At 46.2% G+C, this 20,747-nt stretch overlaps 2 protein-coding genes across 7 annotated transcripts in view; both read right to left on the bottom strand.

The window, feature by feature from the left end:
• Positions 1–4,710: 4,710 nt before the first annotated feature.
• DLX1 (distal-less homeobox 1) lies at positions 4,711–7,956 on the bottom strand. Of its 2 annotated transcripts, XM_079134888.1 has the most exons (3): positions 7,519–7,956; positions 6,654–6,853; positions 4,711–5,533 (listed from the first exon to the last, which is right to left on the bottom strand). In XM_079134888.1, the coding sequence occupies exons 1-3, from the start codon at positions 7,829–7,831 to the stop codon at positions 5,279–5,281; spliced, it is 768 nt and encodes a 255-aa protein (XP_078991014.1). In that variant the 5' UTR covers positions 7,832–7,956; the 3' UTR covers positions 4,711–5,278. The 2 variants fall into 2 exon arrangements, with proteins under 2 accessions (XP_078991014.1, XP_078991015.1); XM_079134889.1 differs by lacking the exon at positions 6,654–6,853 and having other exon boundaries at positions 5,318–5,533.
• A 4,752-nt stretch (positions 7,957–12,708) lies between these two features.
• The window catches only part of METAP1D (methionyl aminopeptidase type 1D, mitochondrial), an 82,673-nt gene continuing 74,634 nt past the window's right edge, over positions 12,709–20,747 (bottom strand). For 3 of the 5 annotated variants that reach the window (XM_079135059.1, XM_079135060.1, XM_079135063.1), the window contains 4 exons: positions 15,606–15,703; positions 14,234–14,281; positions 13,279–13,357; positions 12,709–13,145 (listed from right to left, as the gene is read on the bottom strand). In XM_079135059.1, coding sequence (XP_078991185.1) covers positions 13,067–13,145; positions 13,279–13,357; positions 14,234–14,281; positions 15,606–15,703 — 304 coding nt within the window. In that variant the 3' untranslated portion in view covers positions 12,709–13,066. The other 2 variants (XM_079135061.1, XM_079135062.1) reach the window with 2 other exon arrangements.

The raw sequence follows: 20,747 nt of genomic DNA, 5'->3' as shown, positions 1-20,747 counted from the left end.
TAGCCGAAAATTTCAGTCCTATTTGCAAGCGCAGCGCTGCAAAAAGCCTGCGGCGCTTGGAGGCGCCTGGTCCTGGGGACCTCTTTCCACTCTTTACTCTCAGGATAGGAGGATGGGGCCGGGGAATTCTTTTTGGTTTTCTGGTTTTGGTTTGCTCTGGTATGGTCGGTTTTGTGTTTTCCTATTTTTCCTTTTTTCCCCTTTTTTTCTTTTTCTTTTTTTTCTTTTTCTTTCCCGTCCTTCTCCCAGCCAAAAGCCGCCTTCGACCCTTTTGATTTGATGTAGCAAAGAGTGTGTGTCCAGATAATCTGAAATTGACACTGAAGAAGGTAAGGGTGGAAACCGGTTTCATTTTTCAGAGGGTTGGAAGGCTGTTCTGTGCCCGCCGCAGCAGCTCCCGCTCCGGTAGTAGGAGGGTGGGGGAGTGATTATGTATGCACCAGCTAATTCTTCCATCAAAACTTCTTGTCAGCGATGTCAGGATTATTTTTTTTCCTTTTTATAAAAACACTTGATGTTTCAGGAAGTGTTAATCCCTGAAGATTGGGGGATGAGGGAGGGGGTAGGGAAGCGGTGGGTGGGGGTGATATGTTTCTTGAACCTGGGGAAGGCACCCATTTAGAGCCGTTTGCCTGTCCCCACTGGAGTTGGGTTTGTTGTGGAACTGGGGACAGAAGGATTTCTTTGATGCATGAGAGGGACAGACCCTTACACCCTGTACGGTATTTGATGGAGTTTCCTATGACCATGCAGGATAAAGAGCAGAAAAGTTTTTAGCCTATGATTTCAAGGGTGTTTAACCCAACTCGTGGGATGACAAAAAAAAAAAAAAAAAATAGAGAATTCTGAAATTGGTCTATAAAAGATACACAAAGAAAGAGATGGAGATCTGGATAAAGCTTTACAGAGGATGGGGAGACTGGGTTGCTTCTTTCCTCCCAATTTTTCTTGATTTAGTGTCTCTGGTTATATATCCAGCACCCAGACCTACCTTTCATTGGGTAATAGAAGTTGACAGTTTTTCAAAGGAAGAGATTTACTTTCTTTATCAAATGACTCTCCGTGAATAAATTCACACTTTTGTGAATATAGGTGGTATAAATTTAAAACTTTTTGTGGCTCTTAGAACTAGTACAGATGGAAAAGTCTAATCAGTCCAGAAACAAATTCCCAGAAGAAAGAAATAGAAGCAAAATGAGGTGATCAATGAGGGACAACTGTGAACTATAAATGTTTCAGTTTTATATTTTTAAAATATTGCCTAAAATTAGAATCTGGGTTCTTCCACAATCAGACTTCTCCACTCACTGGACCACCCAGCCCACTCAGGCTTATGAAAGTCAAGACTGGTGAGGAGGGGGCTGGGGACTGTTGCTTCTACTCCCACCCCCACCACTACCCCCTTTTAGAGCTAGTGTGTGTGAGAGAAGATATTAAAGAGGTATCTGTTGTTTGGCAATTTTGCTAAGTCTGTCTTCATTACTTTGCCGCTGTGCATTTGCTAATTTGGAGGCCCGGCCATTGACAAGCTTGCTCCATACACCTGCAAGCAATTTGCCGGCTCCGGTACCGGAGAATTGCAGAGATGGCAGCTCGCACCTATTTGATTTTTTTTTCCTTTTCTCAATGCACAGCAAATTTGGCTTTCAGTGCGTTATCTCTTTTGTTAATGCAAAAAGATTCCCTGGGCGAAAAAATTGCTCATAATTACCAGAGAGATGGGGAAACTGCATTAGAATAAATAAACCTGAAATTACTGTAATTATGTTGTGTTTGATGGGCCCGGCTTGTAATCAAGAAGAGAATACAGTGAAATGATGCTGACCCTCTTGGGTTTGCAGCTGTACGCGCACTTTGGGGTCTTTTTTTGCAGAAAAGAGTCATTTTGATAATCATTAAGCTGTGTGTAACCTATTTCAGAAGTGTTTTAAAATGAGGTTCACATTTTTTGAACAAGGGAAAAAATCCCAAAATTGCATTTTGCCATTACAGACTCATACATAAGGAAAGGTTGTGTTTTCTAAGTGACAATTGTTAAGACATAATATTCGAAATCAGTATTTAATCATTATAATGAGGTATTGTTTAAATATAACCACCTTTAGATTATTCATAGTTTAATTAATATACTCATTATGAAAATCTTTGAATCAGATATTTGATGAACTACTTGTCAGTAACAAGGCAGCATTAATTAGGCCTATATTGAGATTAACATTTTTTAAAAGTACAACCGCTTATAATTATAATAGAACCTAACTAAAGACCGCCTTCCTCGAGCTAAAACTAATAATTTCTCTATTTGAACTGTTAGCAAGAGATTATTAAATTAGTATAAGCTAATATCTCAAAGTATTAAAATTGGCTTGACCAAACAGATTTTGCCTGTGGCTTGAGCCGTTGGGTCTTAGCTGTTGTCTGGGGACAGAGGAGTGAAAGAAATCTTCCCCTAGCAAAGTCATATCCCAGGGGAAACCGAATCCAGAAAGGCCTCTGCCCAACTCTTAATCCCAGCCTGAGAAATGGTTCCCTCTGTTTTGAGGCCGGTGGATCTACCTGCACCCTAGTCTCAAAAGTCTGATCTCTTCTATTTCCACTCTTGATTCTGAGGGCTGCCAGGAGAGGAAAAGTCCCAATTTCAAACCCCGAACCAATATAGTGGTCCCGGCTTCTTCCTGCACTACATCCCCTGCCTCTTCCATTACGCTGCCCCCGCCCAAGCCCCGCCACGTCCTCCTCCCCTCTCCAAAGGGCGTCGGAAGAACCCGACGCATCTGATCTTTCACCAGCACCAATTGAAAAATGGGTGCTTGTCACAACACAGATCACTGCTTTCTCGTTTCTGCTCCCCACCGCGCGCTGGAAAGGGCCCCCCAAAGGCGGAGGACCAGCCCCTGCCGCAGCAGCGTCGCAAGGCGGGTGCGAGGGAACCGGGAATCGCTCAAAGCTGCCTATTGGGACTCGTAACTTTCGGAAGCTGTCTAGGCTCTGAGTCTGGGGTCAATGGTGGAGACTGGGGTTGGTCAGGGGAGCAGGCCAACAAGCTGAAGAAGGGAGTCAGTCTGGTTTTAGTCTGTTGGAACCCGCGCTCTTCTGGAATGAATTGAATCTCAGCGCTCTAGGAAGGTTTCCCTATAATGACCTGTCTTCCTGACTTCAGGAACACAGAGGGGTCAAAATGCTTCACTTTGGTCAGCTCTGGGTTTCAAGCAGTCAGTCGAGCCTACCGGCCCTTCCCCTGGCACTTCCACTTCTTGGATGTGCAGAGAAATACTGTGATAATCATGCAAAGTTGCCTTTCTGCTTTGGAGGGGGCCGGTGTGATTCCCTGGGACTGTGCCCTGTTCCCTAAAACTCACTGAGGGGGTTAGTCTGACGAATTAACCTTCAAGTCCCTATCTGGCCTTTTCTCTACTATAGGATACAGTGCCTGTCGGTAAGCAAAAGCGGAAAGCCAGATCCAACAGAGTCTAAGAACAAAGCAGGAGGTCCCCGGCATTCAGCTGCTTTCAGGTGGCTGGGCGTGGAGGGAACTCCAATCTCCCAGCCAGATCTCACCTTCCTTTTGGTTTCTAAGCTGGGGCTCTGCCCTGCCACACCTGTTCCCCAGCCCCCTTCCAGGACCTTCTCTTGGCACTCTATCCCCATCCCACCCACTCAGGTAGGGACCAGATACCTTAGGGGCTAAGCCTTAAGGCAAGTCAAACAGGCCCACTGGGGTACCCCATAGGCCTTGGGATAATATTCTGATTTTTCTGGAGTTGGGTGCCCCTCATCTGTCCCAGATAAGTTAACTGTCCCCTACTATCTGTACTCAGAGTGGGATCCTGGACCCGTCTATTCACCTCCCCCCCCAGCACAGGAGACAGCTGTTCTTTCTTGAAACCATAATTTTACTGTCTCAAAGAAACTTTATAACTTATTTACAAAGTTCTTTTTTCCCAAGATACAAAGCAATAAGTTAACATTCTCAATATAAAACTAAACTTTGACATAGAGAACACAAAACACAGTTGATTTCAACTGGTCACATTTTCCAAATTTCACAAGTAGAATGTCAAGATTCTCATTTCACAAAGCATCAGGTTTTACAGCCACACACAACAGAAAAAAAAAAAAAGCTAAAATTGTGCAACATGTTTACAGAACAATAATAATAATAATAATAATAACAATAATAATATGTACAACTATTAGATCCTGCACTGGAGACTGTGCCTTCAGGGTGGTAACTGGCATTCTGAAGTCAAACCTCGGGATTGTTATAAAGCTCCTTTTGTCTTACTTTAAAGCCCTAACAGGATTAGGGCGCTTGCTCACTCTTGCCTGTTTTTTCTCTGCTGCATATAGGTCCTGTCTCTTTCAAATTAGGATTTTCTTGTAGTCCAGGCAAAGCAACTAAGCGCGTTGTTCCTCCCGAGTTGACACAATCCTACTTGTAGTAGTAAAAAATGCGAATAATTCAGCTTCTACCACTCCATACCAGCAAAATACAAAAGTTACTGTATAAATTAAAATTCACTGTGTTCTCCTTGTCCATTTTTCCGGGTGAATTTAAGGTAAACAGTGCGTTTGGACAGTGTGCTCTCACGCTCCACAGAACCTGGAATTGGCCAACACTCAGCCTCAGGTGAAGTCCATTTTTCAATAAATAAAAATCCCTCCCTCCAGTTTTCCCCAATTCCCAAACAAGCTACACAGGTGGTCAGGCAGGGCCCAGGAGAAGACCTGAAAGGACAAAACGACCCAGGATCCGGAGATGGGCGGCCCAGCGGACCGCGTGTGGCTCAGACCTGGTGACTTTGCAGAGGCGGCAGAATAACAGCAGAAGACGAGGATCTTTACTCAGCGCACAAACAGAGCAAAAGGAGACAAGAGACGGACAGGACAGAAAAGAACTTTTGCTTTTTCTACATTGTTTTTGTTTTTCCTGATAGTCCCACAAAGCTGAGGGTCGGAGGGTCGGGTCGAGCCGAGCGGGTCTGTCTTGCTGCTCCGGCTGTCTCAGGTGGCTATACCTGCGCTTTGGGGCCACTCTGCGGTCACGGCGTGGCCCAGGACGGGATTCCGGCCAGAGCACCGGCACTGGGGAGTCGCTGGGTCGGACCTCCAGGGGCTCCCAGGAGGCAGCGGGCGTCGTGCCTTCACTGTTTCTTCTTCTCCTCTGGCCCTTTTCCTCCGGGCTCAGGGCACACGGAAGGGGTGGATGGACCTGGAGGCGGGAGGGGCCCGGGCCAAGGGAGACGGGAAGGAGGCGGGAAGATGCGAGTGGGCAACCTCACATGAGTTGGGGCTGCTGCATAGCTTCTTGGTGCGCGGACGGATACCACGACGTGTAGCTGGGGATGTAAGAGCCCGCGCTACTGCCTGAGCTCTTCCCGGATGAGGAATTAGGGTTCCAGCCCGGCGGTACTGGTGGGGAGCCGGCAGACAGGGCCCGGCCGTTGGCTAGCGCGCTACCCTCCAGAGCCGCCCCGCCCTGCTTCATCAGCTTCTTGAACTTGGAGCGCTTGTTCTGGAACCAGATCTTGACCTGCAAGATCGGACAACAACGTGACTCGTGACGAGATCACTGAGTCTACCTAGGTCTACCTAGGAGGAAAGAAGGGAACAATCGGAGAGCGGAGATAGGAGCCCCCGCTGCCCTGCGAAGGCTGGCAGCTCCCTGCTGCGGGAGCAGACATCCCTCCCCCCAAAAAGCCAAAGACTACAAAGCTGGACGGCCGGCGCTGACCACCGTCAGGAACAGCTCTTTGAGAGCCAGGGGGCGTGGTGGTCAGGGGCCCGCAGGGAATCGAGGCCTTTGCCTGCTAGTGGCCCAGTCCGAACTTGGCAACTGCCTGCGGAAGGCGCAGCGCCTGCACAACCCCACGCAATTCCAATATCAATATCAATAAAGGAATAAAAAACCTGGATAGGAGTGGAGGATATTTATTTGTAAATTGACCGCCTTCTCTTTGCGCCGTCCTTTCTGCCCTTGAGTGAGTTGGGGACTGGCTGAGGAGGTCACAAGATTTTGCTGAACTTTTCTTTGGACTGAAACCAACCTTTCTCGAGGGTCTGTTTGATTTTCCCAGCTCCAATCCAAATCCCGGGCCGGACGTTGGAAACCCGCGCCAGTCGCGGTCAGAATGGCCCAGAACTCCCCGGAGTCTTAGAGAAATCCAAAAAGGAAAGTCTCGTTTCTTCTCTAGAGTTTGGGCCTTGGGAGGTGAAAGGGCAGGGGAAAGGATCCCCTGAGCCACCGGGTGAGGAGGGAGACAGAGGCGAAGGCCCATGCCGCAGTGATTAGCTACACACTTTAAAGGCAAAGGAGGGATTAAGTCCCGCGTCTATTGTTCCAGTTGTTCGGGCACGTGTGACCTCAGAATCCCCAAACAAAACGTCTGGGGAAATCCTTCCTGCGCCCTAATCAGATTGTCCAGTGTCGAAGGACCAGGCGGCAGGCAAGTCGGTGTACAGAAAGCAGCGACCAAACTAGGGCAGAGAGAATAGGGAGGAAAGGGACTGGGAGCCTGGTGTGGGGACACACATACGCACACTCACATACACTTTGACACCCCGAACCTGAAGCCCAGTGAGCAAGAATTGAAGCCCCGGGGCTCAGGCCCGCAGCGTGAAGCCTGCTTGACAGAGCGGCAGCGGCGAGGTACCTGAGTCTGCGTGAGTCCCAAGGAGGCCGCGAGCTCCGCCCTCTCGGGCAGAGCTAAGTACTGAGTTTGCTGGAACCTCCGGTTCAAAGCCTGCAACTGCAAACTGGAATAAATTGTCCTGGGTTTGCGGATCTTTTTCCCCTTGCCATTGAAGCGCACTTCACCGCCTTCCACCACCGTGCTCTTCTCGGAGTCCGCCCCTGGAGGGACAGCAGAAGCGGGGACTGTTGTTAAGGCGGGGGCTGATTTAGCGTGGAGAGAGGAGAGCGAGTAGCTACCGAGGGAACAGTAGAGGCAGGGCCGGGAAGAAAACGTTCAAGAAACTCCGAAGCCTGGGAAGGGTCCTCCAAAGTCCGAGGGCCGGTCCCAGGCAGCTGCAGACGGGATGGGGCCGTTCCCAGGAGCGCAGCTATTGCCTTTGCAGGGGAAGTTTGCTATTTTTGCAGGCGGTAGTTGAGGTTTAATTACCCTTAATTGCATACATTGTTTATAGCGCTACGCAATAAATAATTACCGAAACTAATACGTGCACATGTGGGTTTCTGTTTTCCAGCAGGGCATTGTGTGCTCGGCGCACCGAGCCGCTCAGAGGCCCAGCCAGTGCCAGGAGACGCTCTCGGATTTATCCTTTGCTACAAGGTTGCGAATTGGGCGAATTTTTTAAAAAAAGTCTTTGCTATGACAAGGATCCATAGATTGATATCCGAAACCTCCACTGCTCCCGCGCCCTCCCCACCCCCACCCCACCTCTCTGCCCCTCTCTCTCTCTCTCTCTCTCTCCCCCTCCCTCTCTCTCTCGCTCTCTCTCTCTCTCTTTCTCTCTCTCTCCTTTCCTTCTCTCACTCTTCCTGGCAAGTGCACCTACCTGGGTCCTCCAGGCGGCTCTGGGCGAGGCTGGCGCTGCCCGGGTAGGACTGCACCGAACTGATGTAGGGGCTGGACGCGTGGCTGCTGACCGAGTTGACGTAGGGGTAGCCCAGCGGTCGGGAGAAGGACGAGGCCGAACTGTAGGCACCGTCGGGCTGCGAATGGCCCGCCGAATGTAAACAGTGCATGGAGTAGTGCCCGTGGGACATGGGAGAAGGAGACATTTGCTGGTTGGGCGGCCCAAACTCCATAAACACCGCCTTGCCCGACACGGGGCTGTTGAGACTTTCTGGCATGGTGGTCATGGTCATCTCTTCTCGCGGGGTCTGGGTGTGGGTCTCTCTCTCCTCTGCTTCCCTTTGGGGGTCTCTATGTTTCTCAGGACAGGAAGGAACCCAATTTAAGCGGAACAGGGGTTTTCACTTTCCATTCATAAGAAAATGGAGTTTGTCTCTTTGAAAAGTCTAAGCATGATGCTCCCGAGCTCCCCAAACTCGGTTCAAAGCTTTGACTCAGCCAAGGTCATAAATATTCATGAGCTGGCGGAGCTGATTGGTCCGCTGTCTTGCATAATCACCGGGGATTGGTCCGAGTCGCTCGGGCTCCGCTGGACTAGAGCGGGCGAGGCGGCCGGGCCTCTGGAGGGACCGTTCCACACTTCCCGGCCGGGGCTCCTCTGCAACAGAGCGCGCGTGGCGGGACACACAATGGTCTGCAGTGTCCGCTCTGGGACCTCCGAGGCCCGCAGCTCTTCAGCCTCCCACCTCCCTTGCGCGCTTTCTCCCCCAGAAACCAACCAGCGGCTCTCCGCTGTCGCCCTCTTCCCTACTGTCCCCACGCTTCGTCTGCCCCCAACGCGGAGAACTCGGGACCGCTTCTCGTCACTGTTACCCAGTCGGGTGCTGAGCTTAGGGCGGCTCTAGAGTCTGGCCGCAGCCTATGGATCGCGGAGTCGCGCACTGGGGGGCGCCCAAGGCAGCCAACAGAACAGCAGTCTTCTTGCCGTCCTGTGCCTAGTTCAGAGCCCTCCCGGCCGCGCCTCCCTGGCCCAGGTCCGCTTTGCCACATCCCTGGGGTCGGGGTTTGGGGCCCCTCCAGACCAACTCACTCGGCCGCCTCGCCGCCGCCTCCGCCACCGCTCCCAGGGGCCAGCTCGCATCGCTCCAGGCCCAGCTGGTCATTCCAGCTCGAGGCTGCACCGGTCTGATAAAAGCAGTGCGCGTGGAGAGCCAGGAACCCGCGCTTCTCCTCCCAGGAAAAGCAGCCGCACCGCCTCCTTCCCCCGACACACACACCCTCTTTCCCTCCCAACCTTCCTGCGCCTCCCCCTCCCCTCTCCACTCCCTCTGAGCGGTGCGCCCCGGGTTCACTAGCCCAGAGGGCGCGGCGCAGTGTGGAGCCGAGAGGCCGACCTGCTCAGTTCTGCAGGAACTGCGGGCGCCAGGTGGTCATTTTTTGACCTCCCGAGGTCTGGTGAGAATACCCGGGGTTTAGGAGTCCTTAGAGGACACCGAAACCCGCAGCAGAACCAGGCCTATGGTAGGTTTGAATATCTGTGTATAGACGTAACTTTCTTTGTCGCCCGGTATCTTAAGTCAAAGACGAAAGTGGCCAAAGCGGACACCACTGGGCCTGGGAGCAGGGCTAGTTGAGGCAACAGTGCCCCGGCGCCTCCGTCTTCCGAGGTGTGAGATACAGAAAAGCGCACAAAAGGCCCTGATGCCCCCACTACTACCCACACAGCCACCCCACGCGGCACGTGGTGCACAGTATGTTGGCTGCTAGGGACTGTTGGTCCCCTATCTCGCCAGCCCTACGGTGAATCCCAAATTACTTTGTTAGGTAATTAGAAAGTGTTGATAATTATTTCTTTCATAATTTAACGGTGTGACGGGAACGGGGAAATGATCTTGTGAAAGTTCACACGTGCAGATGTATTAGTTACTGATTCATTTGATTAAATGGTAGTCTCAAGTGCTCAGATCCGCAGCTGAAGGCTCCCCATTAGCATAACACTGATGTTTAATTTTCATACGCATAATTAGCCATATATTTAACACTAATAGCAACATGCAGCCTTTCAGCGTTAAACAGCCGGGGATTTGATCTGGCCTGAGCTGAACCTTCGCTACTGCACCTTCCCCTGTCTGGAGTGTGCAATGATCACAGGACAAACCTCTGTAATCAAGCACATTTTGGCAGAGGGAACACCAATAAAAATGAACGTTCAAAACAAATTACATCGGTGCTGTCGTTACAGATATTAGTAGAGGGGGGTTTCTCTCTTTTTTAACTTCTGTAGCAGCTCCTGCCCGCGGAATTCCTCTCCTTTGAATTTAGGGCTCAGTGCTGGGGGCAGAAATATTTCTGGCAGCGTGGTTGGAGCAAAAAAGAAAAACAAAAGCAAGAAAAAAAAAATCCTCCTCCAAACCAATAACGGGTTTGCCAACGCTTAAAAGATTTTTTTTTTCCCCCTTAATCACCAAACCACACGGTGAGGCTTTGTAGCAACAACCAGCTAATGACTCCGTCACTAGACAATTCCTGGAGCCTCTCGGCTGTCTTGATTTCCTTGTCGCACTTGTGGTTTTAATTGCTCCTTCCTTGAGCCTTTTTTGGGGTGTGGAGTGCCATGCTGTGCGCCCAGCACAGCCGCTCGGATGACGCCCAAGCCCCGGGTCTCTCGCGCTCGCCTTGCGGGCCCTGCCCACGTAAGTGATCTCCACGGCTGGCGCGGGGTCGAGGTTGGGACGGGGGAAAACCGGACTGTTATCTCCCAGAGCTCAGAGAAAGCAACCCCGATGGACCGGCCGCCTGGGGCTACTTTATCCCAGAGAATTGAAGGATGGGGGGAGGAGAGAACCGCACAGTTGCCAGTCTTCCTTAGAGCTGGGTCTTTCCACGTCTTTGAGGAGGATCAATGACTTCCACGTTGCAGGGGACCAGTCAGGCTCCTGGAATTAAAGGTTCCGCATGCACTCCTTCGGGATAAGGTTTCAGAGCCTAGCTTAATTTAGAATTGAATTGTATATGGGCGAGGGAATGTCTATACTCCGGAATCCCCAACCCAGAGAAGCAGGTTTGGGGAGAGACGCTGAGCCACGACCCTCCGCAGTGCAGCCAGCTGGCCCTTCCTTAGTTTCTCAATGTGTGATGTTATCTCTACTCTCTGAGTTCTGAGTGGATCCCTCCCACTGCCCCACCTCTAAGGCGACACCTGTTCTAAAATGCCAGTTTGCTTAGACCTTTGTCCAAGCTCTGAGAAGAAACAAAATTCTCCTGTTGGTTTGGGATTCCAAGTAGAACCTACTGGAGTCACCTCAGGACCAGCCCTAATGATATTAATCCAGTCATACTTGGCTCTGGGTTAGGGTTAGAGGCCAGTTCAGGTGACAGAGGGGAGAGGAGGCATAGACAAGATAGTTTTAAAACCTACTTCCTAATCTCAACTTCAAAGCATGTGACATGGAATTCATTCTAATTCAAGTTTGTTTCCTACAGGGCTGCTGAGTAGTGGCAGTACTAAATGGATACTCATAAAACACACATACACACCTTTAGGTTAGTCATTTTAATAAATAGGATTATATATCTGTCCCATAAATACCTTCACCTTGAAGTAATTACTGCAGAAGCAGCATGTTATCCCAGTGGTTGGTAAAATCCTGTGGTCCTAATGAAACTATCCTTAGGGAACCTCAGAGTAAACTCATCTGCAGATAAAGATACTGTGCTAATGGCTGGAATCCGGTTGCTCTAGGACAGAAGTGAAGTCATTCTCTGGCAAACATCTCCCAAGGTCAGCTGGTCCTGTTCCTCTCAAAATCCAAATTGTTATGGGGAAATTGCCCTGACTGGGCTTCTTTCTGCCTGGCCAACTCGAGAGCATCTCAAAAGTTTATCTATGAATCTGGTAAATCCTCAACCCCATCCTTTTCCAGCTCTTAGATCCACTAGAATTAGAATCACTTCTATCCGAAATTCTACATCCCTGGAGAAATGGCTTCACAGTGTGTTGGGGGGCCATGCAGGGAATCTCTGTTCAGGAAGAGCTGGAACTCATCACTTTTCCAAGGGTTTATTTTCCTGTTTCTTGTCTCCTTTCCCACCACTCTGGGTGCCAGAAAGACAAGCTAGTTCCCAGTATGGACACCTACATCTGTGGGGGCAACTACAGGTGACCCCAAGCAATATTTAGCCAGTGGAAACTTTGCAAGGTCCACTTTAGTAGTAACCAAGTTAGCATAACTACTGGCTACCGGGACATCTTCACTGGACTGGTTCCTAAAACCATACGCAGAGGGGACAGGCTTCCTTTGTGGACTACTAGAGGTCCAGCCCCTCCCCTCCCTTGACCCAGTTGTGAACAGATCTTGGAGAGCAAGAGGAAGGGAAGGGAAATTGCTCCCGGCAGGAATGGCCCTTGGGAAACTGTGGACAGGTGGGTTCCTGCTCCTGAAGCGGGTTGGAATTGCCGGCTAGAGGAATGAACTAAAGCTGCCAGCTCCAGTCCAGGCCAAACTAGGCCCTTGTCTCAAAAGTGTCCGTATCTCCTCTCGCTGGGATCCTGTGCACCTTGGAAATACTTGACCTTCGTGGCCACTGCCGCACGCGAGCGCGGGTCCCATCAGGGTTAATATGGAAGAGGTCAGTTTAGCGACTAGCGGCTCGCTCACCAGTCAGATACTATTTACATCTGGGCGAGTGGGCCCGCAGCGCGAATTCCTGGTGCAACAAACGGTCTAGTGTGTATGCGTGGGGAGTGAGAGGATCTGAACTCAATCTCTGGGAAGACTGGTTGAGGGGTGAAGGAACAGCCGCTGCAGACCAGGAAAGTCTAGTATCTGGAGTGATAAAACCCTGAACAAGGGCCAGGCCTAGGGTCCACAGCCAAGAAAACGTTTGCAATCAATGCTTCGGTTTGCGGGCTAATCTTTTCACGGAAAGCCGCGTGAAAGGGAAATAAATCGAAGGGGCTGGGCTGGGAGCAGGTGTTGGCCTCTGGAGAGCCATCAGGGACGACCAGTGTGGAATCCGCAGGGGGAGAAACAGACTTTTTAAAAATGCCATCTAACATTTAGGTTCGGGTTTTTTTCGCGCGAGTGTGTAAAAAAGTTCAGAGACTCAAAAATTAAACTACCTACCCTCTCCCCGTTGTAACTGTCAAACGCAAAGAGCCTAGACACAATGAGTTTAAGAGGTTTTTCATTGGGACAAAGTCTGGACAAGGAAAAGAGAAAACTGCTGCTTCTAGAATCGCTCCTTTCCTAAACGACTGCGTCCGCGTTCCTCTCCAGATGCGTTTCCCGCGCAGGGAAGCCGAGCCCAGGACCCCGACCCGTCTTTCAAAAGCCGCATGGCCCCAGGCACGTTTTCAGATCTGAGTTCCCAACTGCTCCCATCCCCACCGCCTTTTTTCCCAAGATATTAGGTGTCAGGTGGGTTGCTGCGTGACCTGCTGCTCCTGTTTCTTCTAAAAGTTCTCTAGCTGTATTTCAAAAATTGAGAAAAATGGCGCCGGGCGCCTGGGACCTTAGGGCAGCCTCTCAGGCCTCGTGGGGCAGTTTGGTCAGGATCTTCGCGCCCCGCGACGTGATGAGAACTGTGTGCTCGAACTGGGCGGACCTGAAACACAGAGCAGCAGTCAGGACGCACACCAAGCGCCCGAGCAGCCACCACGAGCAGTAGCTCGCCAGCGCCGTCGGACCTATCTTTCTTTCCCGAACAATTTAAAAGCAACAGGGCAGAAAGCAGACACCTTTGATTGTCTAGGGAGACCGCAGTCCATGCATCCTCCAGGACTTTAAATTCAGGGGATCCCTCGGTGATGATTGGCTCTGTAAGAGGGAAAATATTTACTCCAGTGACCTCATCAGATTCTTGTCAAACACTGTTTCGGCTGATTATCAAAAAAAGAGAATAAGGAGATTCCCCCCCTCCCCTTAAGTGCTTCACCACGAGTTCATGTTGTCATCTTGCAAGGGCTGATAATTGATGTTGCTTACATCGTATACTACAAACTGAACAGTGGGAAGAGGAAACGCTACAGCATTAAAAAATGTATTAAGTTGCCTAGTTCATAATTTTTTAGAGAAAGAAGGGCATTTTAATCAAGCCTTAATTAGGACCCCGTGGATAATAACCACCCAAACACTAGTCCCTCTTATAAATACCAGTCAGTTTTTAAAAATATTTGAATTTTTAAAACATGCTCAAAATGTTCATTAATCAGCAAATAACAATTTTCTTATTTCACTCTAATTGCTTCTCCATTAAGTCCCACAGTCAGAAATATGAGGTCTTCATGGCCCTAGGTGATTGGGATTTGGTGGTGACACCAATCACAAGATCAGCCAGGAATGGGCCGCCAGAGAGTACATGCCACTTGCTGACAGGGAGCAAGGGACATAATCGCCTGTAGTTACTGGGTGTTAATGAAAAAACAAAACAAAACAAAAAGGCAAACACCACATTATGCTGGTAACAGAATTAGAGGTTGGATGGCTGCCTTCTTCTAAATGTGTTGGTAAGTATTTGATTTAGGAAGATGGGGCTCCAGGATATTATTTAATTTGATTTACTATGCATCTGAATTATTTCATTATGCTGATTGGCTCTATTAGTCCTTCTCAGGACTGCTGGCCTAGGCCAGCAACAGTTCCCAGTTTCCGCTCAGGAGTCATGGCTCTCCAAAGAGGAGCGCCAGCATTTACCTATGGTGAAGGCCATGCCCTCCTCCATGGGAAGGTCATTGTCGTTCGCTGCAAAACAGAAAGGGCAGACAGGGCAGGGGTGAGAATAGGAAATGAGAAGGCAGAGATAAACACAATTAGGGGAGTTGGGTCTGCTTTAAAAACTTGGTAATTTTATTTCTTTTAGGGGAAGGAAGGGTGAAGGCTTCCAGATTCCTGGGTGGCCCAAGAGGTAAAACACAAAGCTCCTGGGCCTCAATCTTTGCACTATCTGTGCTCTGAGCAGATTCCCCCCACCCCCCAGTCTTCTGCCAAGACTTGGTGCGGTGGTCTGGGTGTTTCAGACACCTGTAGGGCTTCCTCTCACCCCTCACATGTTCCCCAGGTCACCTGCTGCTAGATCTCCTGGCCTCACTAGGTCTGGGTCATGACCCTCACCCTCACCCCAAAGAGAAAGAAGTCTTAGGGAAGTATGCAAAGGGAGGGCAGCATCCTGGTGTGCAGGTTGGAGCAGGCAGAGAGGTACCTTCATCCTCAAATAAATTAACTCCAAGCATCTGCACTGGGTGCGGCACAGGGCTGAAAGATCCTTCCTGCACTCTCAACTGGACGTCTTCTGAGCTGTTAGGTGGAGCTTTTTGGCCCAAAGGGGTTCTGTCCCTGTAAGTCTCCAGGGACCCTCTAGGGGTGGGTTTCAGGCAGTAGTTCCATTAAAGACCAGTCCTACCCCAAGAGCAAGGTTAGGCTCCAGGACCAACTTTCCTTTGGTTCCAGTCCAAACATGCATCCACTTTGGGTTCCTCCAAACAGCTGCCTCCTACCTTAACCCAAATCTTCCCACCACTTCGGGCCCACTTCTGTCTTCTCACTGTAGGGTGCACACCCAGGCAGTGAAAAATAGGGGATTCTGGGGAATGAACACAAGGGTGGGTATAATCTAGAAATCACTAAAAGAGTACATGCTGCTAAATACATCAGCTGTCAACGCTGTGTAGGATGTAATGAAGTTTAACCACAACAGTCAGCAGTTAGAAATGGGGGTAGAAAAAGAAAAACAGAAAACAGTCATATGTACATGCTGCTGGGACATTGATGCAGTGGCGTTTTGTTTTCAGTAACTTTTTCTAGACAAATGTCCCTTTTGCTTTCCAGCCATGCGCCCTTCATGAGAAGACAAAAAGTAAAATAAACCTTATTTGGGGATTGAAACTGCTGAGCTCTGATCTAGTAACATAGTAATGTGCTGGTTAAAATTAAGTAGATACCCTTATACTTACACACACACACACACACACACACACACACACAATGTGAATTCAAAGTAAGTTTTAAGGAACAAAACTACCTAAGCCTGATTCCATTCAATAAAGAGCTTCCAAATTAATTTTCTTACCATGATGCCAAATTTCTGGATGTCCATGAAAGTAAGATCCTATTCCATGTCCCACGAAATGTGGACAGACTTGCAAACCATTCTGATGAGTTATGCGGCTTTAAAAGTGACCAAAAGATATTTCACTAAAGTAGATAAGTTTTAAATGCATACTAAGATAAAAAGAAAGTCACTATAAAATATTCTCTGAAAAAGAAAAAAAAAGTTCTATTTAGAGTCTGATCATAATTTTTTTTTTCTTTGTGGTGCTAGGGATTGAACCTCAGGCTTCACACACACTAGGCAAACCCTATACCACTGAACTACATCCCCTACTCTTTAAAAAAAATTTTAATTTGGGATCTTGCTAAGTTGCTGAGGCTGCCCTTGAGCTTTCAATCCTTCAGCCTCAGCCATCAGAGTATCTGGTATTACAGGTGTACACCACTATGCCCAGTTTACCATTTTCTTTATTCTGGAATACTTTTGATTTTGCTGATGCTTGTAACAACTCCCTTGGATATATGAAGAAAGAAGGTATGTATCTAACATAGTAGTTTGAGTCATGTACTTTAGTATAGCAATCAAGGTCATTTTTAGACAAGCAATGTATATGCATACACACAAATATAGATTGATACACATAACTAAGACATATGTGCATATAATGCAGATCATAAAAACCTATGTGGTTTTTTATGGTTTTATGGGTAAACTGCTGTGCAAATTACTACTGATTTGGGGACTAAACAGAGAAGAAAATTACAATCTAGAAATATGACTTGCTACTTCCATGATTTCCTTTATTCTGACCTATTTCAAAATGTTATACATTTTACCAAAAACATGCTCACATAAAAGGTCAATTCTGTTTTGTCAGTTTTCTTGAAACACTCCAAAACTTTGTGATCACTTTGGAGTTCAACTCCAGGCCTATGCCATTAATGAAATTCATTTTTAAAAAAAGCTTTTTCATCACTATGATGCCTAAGTTACTGTGTGATTCCTAATTCTTAATGCTTCATTATTCTACATGCAAATGTTTTTGTGTTCCATCTATTTCTTATCAATTAAATCTAGCACACAGACTCCAACCCTAAAATATTTACCCTCAAGTTTGAAAAGTTTTTGTTGAAATCAGGTAAATGTTTGCTCTGGGAGCATCAGACTGGTAAGATCATATATGTCACCAATGATTTACATTTTCTTTCTTTTTTTTTTTTTTTTTACGTCATTACGGGTAGAATGTGCATGCTAGGCAAGGGCTTCACCACTGAGCCACACCCCCAGCCCTCTTTTCTTTCTTTCTTTTTATTCCATTTCTTTTGGTATTAGAGATTGAACCCAGCCCAAGGGTGCTTTTCTTTTCTCCCCATTTTTTAAATTTTGAGGCAGGATCTTGCTAAGTTGCCCAGGCTAGCCTCACTCGAACTTGTGATCCTCCTGCCTTAGACTCTCTAGTCACTGTGATTACAGGTATGTATGACCATGCCTGGCTCTGATTTACCTTTTCATGTGGAAGAAAGGCATAATGCCCCTAACCCTACCAGTAACAGTGGATTTGCATTTATAGGACCACTACTGCAATCCCTAAAAATCTCAAACTTTTTAGTTGTAGAACCACAGTTTCCAACAAACTGTAGTTTAGTTTAATATGAATGCTTTAGCCAGCACCTATATAGACATTGTATCTGTATGCATTTTTAAAAGACATTTTTAACCATCCCCAGATTTCTATAGTATTTTCACTTAGACCAGGATGTCACTATAATCAGCAGGTGGTCAGCTTCTCATTGAAATTTAATTATGACATAACTGATAGTGTAGAAATGTGTAAGCTACTCATGTGTCAAGGACAGGAATAAGTCAACGTTTTAATCTCATAAATTGAACTTTATACTTGTGTTGTTTCTGTGGGTCTTTGCACTGTGGGCAGGAGCTATAACATTGTTTCCAAGGTGTTTCTATTTGTTCCACACAATTTCTGAATAGAAACTAAGGATGGAGAGTGGAAAGAAGGTAGAAGAAAAATGATTAAATAAAACATTATAATCTAGATTGAGTTTAAAAAAAAATAAGAACAGCTTCTACCTAAACCTGTAAATTGTTAGTTCAGTCCCAACAAATCTCAGTGATTCAAAGAGCGTTCAATATAAACTATTCTATTTTCTTGTCTTTAAAAAAAGAAAAAAGGGAGCTACCCACCACCCCCAGAATCAGCTGATTGGCAGGCATCACAGCTACATCCTAAATGTGTGTTACAATGGCAATCTTCATTTTAATTTCCGATGAGAGGAAGAAAGCCCACTCTGAAAAAAACCCTTGGGGTCCCTCCCCCCATCATACCTCTCATTCCTCTTCATAAAAGAAGCTGTGCAATTACTAGGTGGATAAAGATATCTGAGTGCATTCTCCTACAACAATTTGCTCCCTGGGTCCCGCTGGAACTTCTGGCTACAGGAGTATCATAGTCTCTACATGTCACAGATGCAAAAGGTTAGAGGATTCACAGCCGGGTGAAAAGAGGAAAAGAACAGGACACATTTCTCTCAGTTCCTTGGTTGAGCCCATCTCAATGCTTGATTCCTAGGAGCTAAAAATACATTTCTGTCTGCTTTTCAGGGTATTTTCCTTTTGGATTGGTAGTTTTAAACATACACTTACTAGAACTAAATAAGAAAAAAATCTCATTAATGTTCCTAGTTACTCTTTAAAAGTATGCCCCTTATACTATTTTGGGATATATGGTGAGCACAAGATTATTTATCTGACTGTAGGATTTAAATCTGATTTCATAGAGACAATGCAGGTGACTTGTAGTAGCAAACTCCACTCCTCTAACATAAAAGCAAGTACTAGTCACCTTAACTGTGGCATGGGAAGGTACAGGCTGCATCTACCTCTTGACTGTTATGTTGGGGAAAATAAAAATAGTAGGTTAGGCAGGAATACCCAAGAAGTGCTGCAGTTGCTCCTCAACACCTGCCCCAGCCGGGCCATGACCTGTTTCTGAGCCCAGGTTTTTTTTTGCCCTGAACATTTCACCATGAAATCTTCCTTCTCCTTGTTGAAATCTAATGATAAGAACACTCCTGATATTAGCTCTTCTGTTCTGATTTTCTCTAACTAAATATCCTTTATGATAGTATTACACCTACCCATGAGGCCAGCACATTTATGATTTGAAGGTTTTCTTATGGAATTCTGGGGGAGAGAGAAGAGGAAGGAGGTGTGCAAAGGTAGCTGATGAACTCACTTTTCAATTATACTGTGTTATTGCAGTTCATGTTTCAGCTACAGTTTATAGTTGAAAGAGAAATTTCTTTTAAGGAATTTCATCTTGTGACCATTTTCTTCAGTTAAATTTCTTTTCACAAGGCAGCTGGACTCAATTGTAGTGTTGTCTAGATAAGTAAAATCTCTTAATGCATTTCAACTACTCTGTATGAGTAAAAATACATTCCCCAAGAGGGCAGAGGAGTACTATGTTTAAGTATATGATCTTACAATGAAATCAAAATGCATATGGAAATAGTTTTATTATCATTTTTACATGAATCCTGTAAGCAACACTAATCTCCAAAGGGTCACACATCTTTAATAAAGGATCTTTCAAGTGGCACCTGATTTGCTCAGTTAGGGAATTTTACCTTAATCTTTCTAGAATTTAATCTAAATAGTAGTCTTCGAATGAAGGAATGCACAAATTCAGGGATCCCCTTCAATGACAGGAATGTTTAAGTATAATTAGTAATATTTTTGAAAGCCAACAACTGTTTTCCAAAAGTGGTGCATTTTTTTGTTTCAAACTGGATCACAAATTACTGTGTTTTTCTTACAATAGTGCTGAACTTTTATTTGAGGTTTTCTGTTTCTGAAAAGCAGACATGATGGATTGAAATAAAAGATAATTTATTGCAATGCTTACTTTCATGTGTAGAGAGAAGCAGTGTAATTGTAATTTACAGTAGCTGTCAAGAAAAATCCATCACAGATGACATTAAAATGACTTATTTTGCCTGAGCCACTTATTGTTTAAATGTGCATAATCTAATAGAAAGAGATTATTTTTTAAAAATCTGCTTCATATTGTTCTAAATTAATATCAAAACATATACTTATGAATTAAACATTAAAAGCTATTTATTGATACTTTCATCATGACATTTACAACTGTAAGTTTGAATTATTTTTGATTGACCTGTCATATATTTGTGATACATGAATCTACACATTCATAATATTCTCACACAGATAATAGAATCTAGAGGTAGTTACAAAAATACAGATTCAGAGATATTTTAAAGCAAATGGAGGTACAGAGAGCATAACATCACTATGGCCTAAAGATCACTAGGCATCCCTCAAAAAGCAAAAGGGCACACAGAGAGATCTTTTCATGAAATCATTTTGACTGCTGCTCCTTCAAAGACATCATCCTATCCTCTAGGTCTCCGAGGAGAATTAAAAATATTCCTTAGAGATCTGGAGGTTTGGGGCAACAAAATACCACAACACGCTGCCTGAATGTTCTTTTCAGAGTGTAGCAGTAGAGAGAGGCTGTGCAAAGATGGTGAATATCTTACAATAGGCGAGACCAAGTTGAAAGATGTTTGTAAACCTTTGGTCTATAAAGATTTCAAGTACTTTTGGCTCAAAGGTGGATATCGTTTGTTTACTTACTCTCTTAAGACTGCCTGAATAAAAAAAAAAAAAAAAGGGCAAAATAATAGATGTTCAGAAACACTGCTTTAACACATCAGAACAAACATTTGTGAGAATTGGGGCCAGTTTCCTCGCCAACCGCAGACATAAACCATCTAAATAATGAAATGCATTAGGGTAAAAGTAAGAAGTTCATTGTCTGTTTTTTTTCCCCACATAGTTTTGTATGTGCAGTTGTTGAGACTGATCTGGTTTTCAAAGGAGCTTGTACATGCAAATTCATACTCTGCAAAAACTGACCTTTGCATCCAGATAGCTAAAATCCAATGTCACTTTCAATTCTACTCTTCTTCTTGTTCTTCTTTTTTATGTAGCTAGAATTAATGTAGTGAATATGTAATGAAATGCATTATCCTGCATGGAGATTTATCAGATTTTCCCGACTGAATGCTGTGCTTTGCTAGTACTAGCTGGAGTTCACCTGCATGTTGGTGTGGC

The sequence above is a fragment of the Sciurus vulgaris genome, assembly GCF_902686455.1.
Source record: "Sciurus vulgaris genome assembly, chromosome: 3".
Lineage (NCBI taxonomy): Eukaryota > Metazoa > Chordata > Mammalia > Rodentia > Sciuridae > Sciurus > Sciurus vulgaris.
The sequence above is the reverse complement of the archived record's forward strand: the minus strand, read 5'-3'. Positions and strand labels throughout refer to the sequence as shown.

Bases quoted from the DNA above. Each gene is read 5' to 3' on its own strand.
- DLX1 (XM_079134888.1), bottom strand. From the start codon at position 7,831: ATGACCATGACCACCATGCCAGAAAGTCTCAACAGCCCCGTGTCGGGC. The intron at 6,854-7,518 runs GTAGGTGCACTT...CTGTCCCTCCAG, and splicing joins GAGCCGCCTGGAGGACCCAG to GGGCGGACTCCGAGAAGAGC. The intron at 5,534-6,653 runs GTACCTCGCCGC...CCGATCTTGCAG, and splicing joins TGGGACTCACGCAGACTCAG to GTCAAGATCTGGTTCCAGAA.